Source organism: Magnolia sinica, chromosome 4, assembly GCF_029962835.1.
Source record: "Magnolia sinica isolate HGM2019 chromosome 4, MsV1, whole genome shotgun sequence".
Taxonomy (NCBI): Eukaryota; Viridiplantae; Streptophyta; class Magnoliopsida; order Magnoliales; family Magnoliaceae; genus Magnolia; species Magnolia sinica.
Window position 1 is genome coordinate 96,329,445 of NC_080576.1, and position 14,193 is coordinate 96,343,637.

The window sequence follows — 14,193 nt, forward strand, 5'->3', positions numbered from 1 at the left end:
GCTGGAAGAGAAAGATGGCGTTAAACACATTCTGGTGGAAGTATTGGGTAATCCTAGTGGAAAAGAAGAATCTACATAAGAGTTCATTTCGGTACTAGAAGGGCAGAGTTTTCTGTAGAAGAAGTTGAAAACTGGCTCTATGGTAGGTGGGCCATGCAATTGTCAACATGAATATTTTCCATCTATCATATACGGATATATGGTTTGGGGTTGATACTGAGGAAGTGTCAAAATGATGATGCAGGGAGGGTCCATCTTTGATGGGTTGATTAAACAAATTTACAGATGGAATGATTGGTGGAATAAGCAATCGAAGAGTATATAGGTGAAGCCTTATGGAGTCCCCTTGATGAGTGGCTAAATTATGTTTTTAGGGGGTCTCGTTCAGGCCAGGTGGAGGAGATAGAATCAAATACTCATAGCAGAGAGGAGCTACAATATGTGAGAATGAAGACTCGGTGCAACAATAGAGAAAGATCAAAGGATATCATCAAGCTTTGGGCTTTTGGAGAATGTTGCAATGTTTAAGTCGCATGGGAGGATGATACAATAGAGAAGACCGAGGGAGATTCACAGTTACAAGAGGATACGATGAACATAGCGTTGATGAGCAAGACGATGAGTAATTGTGAATTTCAATTACTCGTTATCATTTGTTGGGGAGGACCTGTGTCAAGTGTTATTATGTCGTAGCAGGTGGTTGGTGGCTTTGTAGTTGATATGGGCAGGTGTGGATTCGTTGAGAAGATAGCTCAAAAGGAGGGGTGAGAGGATACGAAGGGTAACATGAAATGCAAGTGCACGGATAGAAATTCAAAAGAAAACATCTAACTTGGGTGAAAGCAATGTCTTTTTACAAGATGCGGGCACTCTGGAAGTTACAAACAAGACTTACAATTAAAAATTTTGCCTGGAAAGAAACATGAAGGGAGTAGCAATATTATGGGAGGCTGGACTATGATCACGAAAATGTCTCATGGAACAAGTAGAAGGTTCTGGAGCTGTTATTCTAATGGTTGAATTTTCTTCTCCTCTCTTGCAAATTGTGGATGGTAGTAGAGAAGAGGATGATCTCAATTCAATTTTCAACCCAACATCTTTGGTCATCGATGATAGGAGGATTGTGATGTCGGTGCATGGATAAATGGGAGGTAAAAGGAGCCAAGGAGTGCAAGTTTGTGAGGTGGCAAAAGCAATATGTTGATTTGAGAAGATGGTGAGGTCATCTTTGCAAACAGGGAGGAGGCTCACCATACTTTATTTGAATTCGTGGAAGGAAAGGGAAGAGGAGCTGAGTAGGAAAACACTACAATGGACAAACAAAAGAAAAAGAAAGACAAGAGGGAGTTATAGAGCTTAGCTTCTTCAGTAAATTATGAAAAAAAGAGAAGGAAGGATCAATGATCAAATCGGATAGGGGGAAGGGGAGGCATTAGCACCATTGACCAGGGAGATGGAGAGGGTTTTGCAGAAAGTGCATGTGGTGTCGTTATGAAAGTAAAAATAAAATAAAATATCAGTCCATGGATACATGGATGGTTCAACCAATGTGGGATGGTTGAGCAAATGATTAGGTGTCTCTAGATGCAATAGGAGCATCTTGGAGAATTTTGTCATTTCAAATATAAACATTCTATCGAAGGTTAACAATATTATGGGCAAAAATTTTGTTTCTATTTTGTTCAAAGAGGTCTATGTAGGGGGCTACTAGTTTTATGGCCAAATGATCTGAGGTTTAGGAAGAGTTTTGGGATGGAAGTGGATTCCATGCATGGTAGATGGAACATTCCATGGTGTGTGGGGGGGACTCTATTGTCGTTCAATTCCCATATGAGAAGGATGGCACCTATATGAACAATAATATGCAAGGTTTAATGATTCATTTAGCAACAAATGATCTAATCGATCTACTTCTTTGTTGGGTTAAGTTTACATGGACAAATATCCAATTGGATCCTATTCTATCTATGTTGGTGTAGGCAGACAACGTGGTCAGTTCGGTCCATTAATATAATTGCGGATAAAACAATGTGATTACTCGTCCGAAATCAAGGAGCCAAAACATTGAAACCGGCGGCCCGCTTAAATTAACTACATAGAGAAGACAAGCCAATTCACTTACTTGATCCGACGGCGACAATGGTATGTTGACACACTCGACTTCGAACAATCATGGGAGCAGACCCTTCTCTATATCAGAATTTGCACACCATGCATCGCATGTATCCACAGTGCACACAAAAAAATCCTCTCTTTTTCTCTCCTTCTCCCTCTCTCTCTCTGTCTTAACTTTTTGGTGTGTATGTATCCCCAAACACCACCCCTCTTCTCTCCCCTTTAAATAAGGGAGAGAGGTGTTGCCATGTTTAGGGTGGGTCCCACTTGGGGTTGCCACAGGCTGACACGTGTCAGGAAGGTGGCTGGCATGCATCCAACAATCTAGAAATGATGGGTTCCTTATACTGATGGATTAGGAAGATCATTACTTGGGTGCAGCTCAAAGAGGTATTGCTTGACTGATTTATGATCACTATTCAATTTTGCTAGAGTCTACCGCTGATCTTAGGATATGGTACCTCTTAGATTTGAGTTGATGTGGTTGGAAGAAGAGGGTTCTATTACTAAGGTAAGAAGTTGGTAGGGGAAATTTTTTAGTGAAAATTAGTTGATGTTAAAAGATGCATGATTACACACTTAGAACTCAAAGCCAGAAAGAAAAAAAAAAGAAAAGAAAAGAAAAGAAAAAACAACAACAACTATGTTGATTGTTTAGGATACAAATCTATGCATTGTTGGCCATAAATTCATATCATTGAAACACCATACAATACAAGCAAGAAAACACAACCAATAAAACAAAAAGCTAAAAGAACAAAAGATATACCTTAGTATGAGATCCACGTGGAGTTACCTGCCATGGAAATCGTCTGCTATGATTGTTAAAATTTGGTATTTAGCGTCAAGAACAAACATTTCATTTTGCCATGTTGAGGAGAGGGTAAATGTAATTCCCAATACCTTTGCTAGAGAGGAGATTGGAATTAATTTTCAGCAATTGCCTAGCTTATTCAACTAGAAAGAAAATGAAGAAAACCCTCATAGAATGATGAATTGAATTATGGATCCCGGGAGTCATGGTTATGGGAAATGTTGCAGATATCACCAAAAATATTGTGGATATTGCAAGAAATATCGAAAATATTGCGGATATTGCGATATAACAACTAATCTTGTTATTATCTTTGTAAAATGTATTCTATGAGGATATCATATCACATGTGTTAGAAATCCAATATTTCATCCACATGATACATTGAGCACAAGTCAAGGGATCCATTATCTCCGTCCTATTTTTTGTGGTAATGGAAGTATCTAGGATGTTGTTGAAAGCTAATATGGATGAAACACTATTTTTGTGTTGTACACAGAGCAAGTTGGTAATATGAGTAAAATGGTTAGATGTTTTGAAGTTGCAGTGGCCCTAAAATAGTAAAACTAATATCCCAATGAGGGAGGTGATGGGGATTAAGATCTCAGATGAGGGTGTTACAAATTCCAGGCAGAATTGTGGAAGGCTTTTGTAAAAATACCTTGGCCTTCTTCCCCTTTGTGTTGGAAAATCACCAATACATTTATTGGTTGTGTTTGTGGAAAGGATGGAAAGTAAACTCTTAGGTTAGAAGAGGTGATATCCCCCTTTGCATTTTAACTTGCCAGTCTACTTTGTGTCTCTATTTCTATGACTGGCAAAGGTTATTAAGAGATTTGAAAAAAATATTCAAAGGGATTTCCTTTGGTAGGGAGGGGAATATAAGAATCGATACCACTTGCTTGAGTGGGATGAAGTGTAGAAGTAAAAAAATCAAGGTAGGTCACGTGTTAGATCTCTGAATAGAATGAATATTGCGCTTCTTTGGAAATGGCTATGGAGATTTGGGATAGAGGAAGATAACTTGTGGAAGCATATGACATGGACTCTCTCTCTCTCTCATGCTTCGGGAGTGTGGAAAGTTGCTCTCTATTTCTCTCTCTAAGGCTTCATGAGTGTGGAAGGCTGTGTGCAGTTTGGAATTGGATTTCTTGAAGGCTATTGAAAAGAGGGTTGGAGATGATATTCGGTGGCCCCAAAGGTTTTTAAAGGGATTCGATTTGCAGTTGGGGAGGGATCGAGAATCGGAATTTGGGATCATACTTGGTGCGGTGATTCCCTGCTCAAATGATCTTTCACTAATTTGGCAAATCTGTGCCCTTTGAGTGGGATTTCTATTGCTAGCTTCTTTTCTCTTGTTGAGGGCTAGGGAGTTTGGACTCCTTGTCGTAGGGATTTAGATGACTCGGAATTTGCTGATTTGCTACACCTTTTGTCGCTCTTGTAAGGCCTATCAACTTCCTCGAGAGTTAAAGACTCTCGTCTGGTAGTTTAGCAAGTCGGGCTCCTTCTTGGTCCGGTCGCTCTATTCCAGTCTCTCTAATCATGGGCCTATTGAAGAGTAGTATCACACTACGGAGGTTAGATCCTATGGAGCTCCTCCAAAAATCACTGCCTTTGCTTGGCTTGCAGAAAGAAGGATTCTTATGATAGATAACTTGTAGAAAAGAGGGATGGTGCTCCCCACTGTCTGTCCGTTGTGTTTGAAGGTGGAAGAGATGGTGGATCACCTTTTTATTCATCGTGCTTTATCCCCGTATTATGTGGTCTAGTATTCTGTCTGATTTTGTATGGATGATGCTTGAGATAATGGTTTCTCTATTTCAAGCTTGGCACAGAGACTCGAGCTGTTCTTGCTTTAACCAAAAGTGGAGACCTTCCCCTTTGGTCTAGTTGGAGACCAAAAGTGGATTCCTCCTTGTATTTAGTTTTTCTTGTTTTTTGGTTCTCTCTTTCTTTTGTTTCCTTTGGTCCGTTTGTTCCTTTTCTTTTGGCTTTTGCCTTAATAAAGTTTCATCATCTTTCAGAGAGAGAGAGAGAGAGAGAGAGAGAGAGAGAGAGAGAGAGAGAGAGAGTTGGAGATGGAACTCATGTTTTTATTTTGAGAGGATGTGTGTATTGAAGTGATAAAGTCCCTTGATAGACATTGAGACACCACACTCTGAAAGCTTAAGCTTTTGGAGTAAATGGTTGTTTGAAATGGTATCAAAGCGGAAGGTCCTATGTTCGAATCTCGAGAGCAGCAAATATGCCTCGCTAATATATTATCCTCCCACGGGGGGTCAAGAAAAATTAGGTCTGGCCCAGGGACCGGGCAATCAAGTCCAGCCTATTTATGGTGTGAGTGTCCCTCCACCCTTGTTAGTATGTTCCCGTGCGGAGTTCCCACCACGCACGTGTAGGGGGGTGTTGAAGTGATAAAGTCCCTTGATAGACATTGAGACACCACACTCTGAAAGCTTAAGCTTTTGGAGTAAATGGTTGTTTGACAGTGTGCCGGATAATGTTGCACTTTGAAACAAATTTCCAAGGTTGTACTAGGTGGCTGCTGTTAAAGAAAAAATGATCGTGCAAGCCTATAATCGAATTAGTGTCCAAGTAGTTTGAAACTGGGGTTTTAGAAAAAAAAAATTACAGTGGAGGAATTTGGCAAATTCATCAGCATTGTGGAAGGTCTTGCTCTTAATAGTTGTAATCCCTTTAGTTGAGGAGATGGACAAGTGTCTTTGAACTCTTAAGAGAAATGGTTCTTTTCGTGTCAAATCTTGTTACGAGTTGTTATTAGAATATGATGGCATTAAATGATTCATCTTATCGATCACATTTAGAGGATTCAGCTGGTTGTGGCTTTTGGGTTGTTGGTGGGGAGGGATAAGATTCCTTCCATATATCATCTTAGAAGTTGGTGGATGATTATTCCAGTGCATCCACACCTTTCCATAGGGTTGCTGAGCCAATGAATTATGCTTTTGAAACTTTTCATTTTAGGTGTAGTGGAGGATACTCAAATTATTCCTTGGTTTATGTTATGCGAGGAATGATTCCAGGTCTCTTTCAAGATTGGCAGGGAGGCCTTAAGGGATGGAGGGGAGGACCTTTTGGCATCCCTGTCTGTTAGCATGGTCAATTTGGAAGGAGCACAACAATGTATTATTTTGTAACAAGGCAGATTCGCATGAGGTTGTGTTCAGCAACATTAGAAATAGGACCATTATTTGTGGCTGGGTAATAATTTATTGAATGGGTGTAGTCAATTGTCGATTAATCAATGTTGCACGGGTAATTCTTCTTTCCATCCAGAATCCAGATGATTCCTCATCATCTGTGCTTTTTGTAGGGTTGTTTAGGCCATATGGCCTTTTGTTTCAGTGGAATTATTGTCACTATTAAAAATGCTATGGGAATTTATCATTTCGGATGTTACAATCCCACACTGCTCATTTTGGATTTGTCTGATTTGCTTGTGAAATGGGACTTCCAAATTATCACAAAACAATGTGTCTACCCGAATTTGACAGTAGAAATGATCCGATGATGGAATTGATAACGCCCTGTTGGCTCACAAAGTCATGCACCTACTATTTGGCACTCCAACCAAAGTTTTCTGTTTCTTGTCTGCATGGCACATAATCATGGTGGTCATAAAATGCTGCAAAAAAAGCCATGTTTCACACTATTTTGCTCATCATTGGAATGATGGTCATTCTGTTTTTGGAGAAATTATTTCAGGATTGTCTTGCAAATGGGCCATTGGGAAATCAAATCAATTTGCATTTTTTTTAATTTTAATATTTGTGATTCATCTGGATTGGGAACAACGATTTAGTCAGTTTAAGTACCTGTATGCTGTGTGCATGCATTTGCTAATTGCCTGCATATAAGTTGGATCATGAGAATAAACTTTTTTTGCGGGCGGGCATAGGTCTTGCAAAGGAAAGCCAGAACATAGAGAGATAGAGAATGGAAAGGAAAGGGAAAGGGAAAAGGAAAAGAGAGATGGCGCTGATTGAGGATAAGAACTCAAGGATGGTTTGTTTCTCAAAGCGTCGGAAAGGTCTATTCAAGAAAGCGGCTGTTCTTTGCCATATGCACGACACTCAGATAGCTATCTTTGTTTCTTCCCCAGCCGGAAACCCATTCCTCTTTGGCCATCCATCTGTGGATGCTGTTCTTGATAGGTACCTTGCCGACAGTTCCACCCACTTTGTCGCTGGCGTTGGTGACGTAACTGCTGCCACCCAGCATTCTGCCATGTCTGATCAGATCACAGAGCTCGAACGCCAACTCAGCATCGAGAACATGTGTAGAGAGATGATGTTGTCGGTGATGAAAGGTGAGGTCCACAGGGAGAAAGTCTGGTGGGACTCACTTGAGATGGAGGAGATGGAGAGGTCGCAGTCAGTTTTGGAGAAGTTTAAGGAGAATGTCTTGGCACGTTTGAATGAGATGTCGTCTGAATTGTACGCTGCTGTGGAAGTTGAAGAACAGCGGTTGTTGGATTTGGTAGAAGAGGAGGGCTCACTTTCAAAAGCTGAAATTTCGGAAGAGATGGGCTCAGTTTCGACTGCTGGAATTGGGAATTTGGATGATGAAGAAGGGATTTTTAGTGAGCTATCTCCGCTCAATCTGGGTTATGGCTATTCTTTTTGAATTTTATTATTACTTTATTCGCAATTTCTTCTGGCTTTCCCAATTGGAGCTTGGAAATTAGGGCATACTTTTTTTCTTTTTCTTTTTTTTTTCCTTGTTATTTGATTATATACATTTCTTGAAAATATCCATGTTTATATTTTTGTTTTTTTAATTGTCAGTGTATCCCTTATTTTTTCAAGGGGAATTTTGGGGATTGGGCATACCGCGTACATATGTAATTTCGAAGAAATAAAAGATTCTATTGTTTTCTTTTGAATGCTATGTTGTATGAGTTAGTCATTTGAATTTTCCCTCACAAATATCTACATTAATCATGATTCCCGCATTTGTTTCACAAATTCATGTCACTACTGTAACTAATGATGCAAAACGAGACGTTTCGCATCTGCTTTCCACCTCGTTTCTTACATGATTTCTCAGCCTGGTATACGCATGGCTCCATTATAGTAATACTTAACATGAACTTGACAACTTGACCATGTTTCATGTGCTTGACATTCTATGCTCATGTATGTGGCCGGGATGGAGTTTGACATGCCTTTAATCTTGTTTGAGTCGATGTTTGAATTCAACCATGACCCTTCCACTTGACGATGGCTTCCATCAGTTGTTTCTCTATCACTTTGAAACACTACATTTGTGTAGAGCATGTTTCCTGCAATGAGGTGATTGTTATTGAGAAATAAGTGGCGCAGATCTGAGGGGTAGATTTTTGATGGTCGACCACAATCAAGAGATCCTCAATGTTTTGATGTAGATCCCAATCCAAGTGTTTGGTCTTGATTATCAGTGAGTCTGGCATGGAGGATTCTAATTTGTGCCCTGAAGTTGGCTGGATTCTATATGGATCCATTTCTTGATTGACCCATTTATGAGGAGAGAATGCACAATTCTTAGTTGAGCATTTGCTCAAGCCACAAACTGTTTGTGGAACCCTCTGCTTGGTGATTCATATCATTCATCAAGGAGGTCCACCACTTGATCTTTTAATCTCAGAATTTTGGCTAAGCGACAATCATCTGCTCGATCTGATGTGCTTCATTTTGGAACTGGAACACAAGGTGATGACTCTACAACAGCTTTACAGATCTGTTATTTGGAACATTTGTGGTTTTTGTTTTTTTATTCTTCCAGGCTCTAGCGGACTTTGTTGCGGCCAAGAATTTGGCGCAGTTGTGGTGCACAGGTTGCAGCTTTATTCAGTTAAGAGTTAAGACTCAGTTGGATGTAGATGGTTGTAAAAATTTATGGATGTATTCCACTTTTCAGTCATTGGTGGAGCAGCAATTGCTGGTTTTGGACCATCTGTATGCATTTTATGGTTGCATTTCAGCGATTGTCTAATAATGGTGTTAGCTGAGCATTCTGGTGGCCAGGTTCTATTGATGGAACACTGAATGTTTGGATTATGGCATCATATGCAATCTTCTGCTGGCTATGTTGCTAGTCATCTTTGTTAAGTTGCAGATTCGTAGTTGGTTTTTAACACTTCTGTTTCCATCATTAGAGGCTGCTTCAAAATTGGTTTCCTTGAGAATATTGGTTGCTTGTTAATTCCTGCTTTGTAGGCTAGAAAGTAATGTGGCCTGTGCTTGTTGTATTTGGATCTTGGATAGCATTGATATAGTTACAGGCAGATGTGGTATCAGAATTAGGGAGGTTAATTGGCCATTGGATGGTCTTTTCTGTGTTGAAGTTTAGGATGGGGTAGATGTAGATTTTCAGGCAAAGCAGAGATCTTTTGGTTACTACGTGGTCAGTCTTCAATCTGAGATCCATCCTCTCACCCAGTAATCTAATGTCCGTATTGTGGTCAACCTCCATTTGTGGGATTCCTTAAGTTCTCAGGCTGTGTTTGGATTGCAACTCCTGTGCCGCCTTCCTACCAATTTCATGGTAATCTTATTTCTGCATCCGAGGTCATCTTGGTGATTTCAAGCTGCCAACTGCATCCGATTTCATCCACTCTTGCTTCCGCTTGTGGGAAAATTGGATCTGTTTTACTCTATATGGCTGGAAACTGTTTTGGGTCTTGGTTGTGGATACTCTCTAGCACTGCACTTTGGGGTTATGCTTCTAGTTTTTGTCTGCATACAATCTTCATTTTTGGTCTTTTTTGCTCTGGCTATGGTGATGGTTCTCGAACTGCTGTTTTGCTAAATGGTCAGTGTGCTGTTTTAGCACAGCTTTGTTGGGATTTCTATTGAGATATAGGATATGGATTCTGATGTGCCAATTGGATATTCATATGATCATTGCAATTCAGTTTTTTGCTGAGTCTATTTGGGATACAATCAAGACAAGTGAGGATCTGTGCATATTCTGCCTTTTGCTGATCACTGTTAGGTGTCTCAGTGTTTTTGTGCCTAACCATGGGCAAGAAGATATTGTTCCAAAATGCATGCTTTGAGTGTGATTTATGCGGAGGATTATGGCAGGTAGCTTTTGGACTTTGATCGTTGAATGGTTTTTAGTGGGTCAGGCTGTGGGGCCTTTTTAGTGCTATGTTGTTGTTTTGCTTTAGGCATATGGGGGAGAGCCTCTTGGATTTTTATTGGTTGGTTTGTATTGCTGAGGTGCCCTTTTTTCTATTTAGATGCCTGCTCTTTATACTATTTTCTTTTATTTTTCAATAAATTTTTATCTTACCTTGCAAAAAGAAAATGAAAAGTGGCTTCATGTTATTTTTTCTTGGGATTTGCTAATGTCACCACCTTCATGGGGATGTTAGCAATGTCCCCAAAGCTTTTAGTTGACACGTGGGAGGAGAATCATGAATTTGAACCATCCATTCTTTCATACAACCAGGGACAAGCCATTGTTAACAAATAATGCCAATCAATCAAATGATCCTAAGCTTCCAATCAATAACATGGAAAATGGATAGTCAAGATTGAGTGGATAAGCAAATAAGTCCAATCATCATCTTGAACCATCTATTTGATAGATCGCACTTTGTATTTTTTGTTTATGATACCAAAGTAGCACTTTGGTTTGATGATTCTAACCATGCTATCTATGGCTCATAAAAGAAGGGCTGTTGTAACAAGACCTCATTCACAGGCAGGATCATTCAATCAGTGTGATTCTTGCACCATTACTTGTGCCCAATGGTACTATTGAATGAACTGTCACAATTGCTGATTGGGGGTCCCACGTGTCAATTAAAAGCTTTGCAGACCCTTTTTTCTTTTTAGTTCCTTCCAGGGAGATATGGGTAAGCTTACCAGTCAGAATAACTATCTGGAATTCTGTCTTCAGGCCATGGAGTAGGAGGCACAAGTAAGAGGCAGTAACTTCCTTACATTTTATAGCAAGCATGCACTACTTCCTCACATTTTATAGCATGCATGCACCGCATGCCTCGTTCATCATCATCATCATCATCATCATCATCATCATCTAACCCTCATCATACCAATTAATTGTGGTCGGCTACATAAATCTTGTTTCGTCATTCCACTCTATCAAGGCTAGATCTTTAGTTAGACTGTAGGTCATCAAGTCTTTTCTTACTACCTCCATCCACGTCCTTTTGGGCCTTCCTCTTGCCCTTTTAGGGCCATAAACTTGTACCAAATCACTCCTAACAGGTGTGGTTCTTGGTCTCTGTTGCACAAGACCAAACCATCTAAGTCTACTTTCACTCATCTTATTACCTATTGGTACTGCTCCTAAGTAACCTCAGTTGCATTCATTTCTAATTCTATCCTTCCTCATCTTGTCACTGATCCATCTCAACATCCTCATTTCAGCAACACATCCTATGAAGATGTGGTTCTTTAATTGCCCTACATTGTCCCATAAAGCAGGGGTGATCTTATAGCTGTCCTATAAAATGTCCCTTTCAGTTTGAGTGGTACCCAATGATCACATAGAACTCTAGGGGCACATCTGTATTTCTTCCACCCAACTTAAATTCTATGGGCAACACCCTTTCCAATCTCTCCATTCTCATAAATTATTGAGCGAAGTTACCGAAAGTGTTCATTTTGGGAAACTTCTTTGTCAACAATCTTAACTAATTCATTGTTTTCACTCCTATTATTACTAAAATTGCACTCCATACACTTTGTTTTAGTCCGACTAATTTTAAATTCTTTATATTCTAAATCATCCCTCTATAAATCTAGCTTTGTGTTTACACCTTCCCTGGTCTTGTCAATCAAAATTACGCATCTGCAAACAATATGCATCATGGATCTCTTTCTGCAAATGCCTCGTTAACTCATTAATAACCAATGCGAAAAGGTACAAGCTCAATGCCGACCTCTGTGTCTGCCAACAGTAATTGGGAACTCACTTGTTTCTCCACTAATGGACTCACATTTGTTAGCGCTCCCTCATACATATCCTTAACAATGTCAATATATCCTCTTGAGACTCTTTTCTTTCCCAACATCCACCAGATTAACACTCTAGGGACCCTATCGTATGCTTTCTCTTAGTCAATAAAGACCATATCGAGATCCTCATGTCCTTATATTTCTCCATCAATTATCTAAGTAAAAAAACTCTAGTGTAGACTTAGGCATGAAACCAAACTGATTAAAACAAATGATATATTGATGAATGGAGTCAGTATTGCCTGAATTTGCATGACGTAAGTGTTAGACAGCTCACATACCTTGTATAACTAGCATACCTTGTATAGTTTATTTCCATAGGTAGAGGATTTTAAGTTTATTATTTTCCTTGTATAGATGGTTGTAATCTCTATATATTCAACCCCATTGGGTTGTCTTAAATACAGAAAACCTTTTGGCTTCACAGTTTACATGGTATCAGAGCCCTACTGATCTGAATCCGGCCACCCCATCTTCACCGGCACTACCAGCTGTCAGATCCGACCATCCCTTCGTCCGGTCATCATCTCTGCTGCGTCCGGCCCCATCCTTGCTGCGTCCGACCATCATCCCTGCTGCGTCTGGCCACCCCTTGCTCGATTATGCATCGTCCGGCCACCCCCTGCTCGATTTTTCAATATTCCAGATCCAGATCCAGCACCCTTACTCGATTTTCTTGCTCCATATCCAGATCCAACCCCCCTGCTCGATTTTCCTGCTCCAGATCCAACGCCCCTGCTCAATTTTCCCGCTCCAGATCAAGATCCGGCACCCTTACTCGATTTTCTAATTTTCCAGATCCAGATCCAGCACCCCTGCTCGATTTTCCAGATCCAGATCAAGATCACATCTTACTTGCCCAATGTGTTGTCACGTCCCAAACTCGGAAAACGGGCTCACAAAATTCCCGATCGCCGAATCTAGTGCCGACAGCCTCCGTAGTGTCCCATTCTCGGATTCCGGCACTCTCATGCCAGATTCCGATCCTGGGATCCTACAAGGAGGATTTTCAGTAGAATTTTTTTTTGTAATAGAGCATAACCGTAAGCATAACCAAGTCACAAAACAACATCACCACATATCCACTATATCGAAAACTTTTACGTACAATGCGAAAGGGAAATACAGGTGATCAAAAGCTTCAAAATAAACCGATGTGCACTCCCGCCTCCACTGCCTGTCAACACTACCTCGCACGCAACGGTCCGTGCATAAGCTTACAAAAGCTTAGAGGGTACTCGTAAGTGTGTGTGCAAGGCCGGCGCACAATATCAGAGTAATGCGAAAATATGCGATAAGTCCATGAATGCTATCAGCTGTACCAACGTTATATGATGCAAGACATGAATGCTATCGGCCATACCAAGGCCATGCGATGCGAGGCCTATGTAGCCAAATGTCATATGCGAGATGCGAAGCAAGCATGTCAGTCCTCATCAAGTACACATATCAGTACAGTTCCTCTCTGGATATCACCGGGGTCTAATACACCTCACACTGACTGCCTCCTCCCTAGCTGCACAGTCAAGCAAGTGGAAGAGACCACACTATCCGCCTGACCAGTAGTCTGCCAATATCTACCCGGCTCGTCGATAGCGGACTCATTTGCGAGCTGGTCAAACTCAGCCTAGCTTATAGCCCCCTCACTCGGGCGGATAAGGCCACACCCCCTTCCAACCGACCACGAAACAGTGGGAGACGCGGCCTACTGGTATTCGGCACTCGGGCGCTCGTGTATCCACTCGGTCTAGACGTTGGAGCATCTCCTGGTACCAAAAAGGTTCTGGGACTTTCACCCAAGGACATCCTAAGTGCCCACAATGCTAGAGCCAATATTTTCGGTATCCGATACGACCATCCACGATGTGCCTGTGGAGGCCACGGCCCTGATGTCGCTAGGGCATGCAGTGATCAAGTCACACATATGCGGAATGCATGAGTCACATCGTCAAATCATGCAGTAATCCTGTGCGTACCACGCACTCATGTGGGGGCACTCCGTCTCATAAGGAGTCCCGTAAATGTCACAGCCCAACGGCTTATGCTATGATCAAACATTCCTCATATCAAGCATACATATGATGCGTATGGGCATGTATCATGGAGCTATACTAAGCATGTTATAAAGTGATGAATTATCCCTACAATGCAGATGGGCCTAGAAGGCCTACACACCACAAGTACGACCTATCAATGGGCCCTAGGGAGAGTCGTAATGCGGACATTTAACCAACATTATACTTGCAATGTGGACGTCAAACCAAC

The 14,193-nt window shown here is 41.0% G+C and overlaps 1 protein-coding gene across 1 annotated transcript; it reads left to right on the top strand.

The window, feature by feature from the left end:
* Positions 1–5,844: 5,844 nt before the first annotated feature.
* LOC131244605 (agamous-like MADS-box protein AGL61) lies at positions 5,845–8,696 on the top strand. The gene has a single exon (XM_058244109.1). The coding sequence runs from the start codon at positions 6,890–6,892 to the stop codon at positions 7,577–7,579; it is 690 nt and encodes a 229-aa protein (XP_058100092.1). The 5' UTR covers positions 5,845–6,889; the 3' UTR covers positions 7,580–8,696.
* Positions 8,697–14,193: the final 5,497 nt, after the last annotated feature.

Coding starts and splice junctions, on each gene's coding strand:
- LOC131244605 (XM_058244109.1), top strand. CDS start 6,890: ATGGAAAGGAAAGGGAAAGGGAAAAGGAAAAGAGAGATGGCGCTGATT.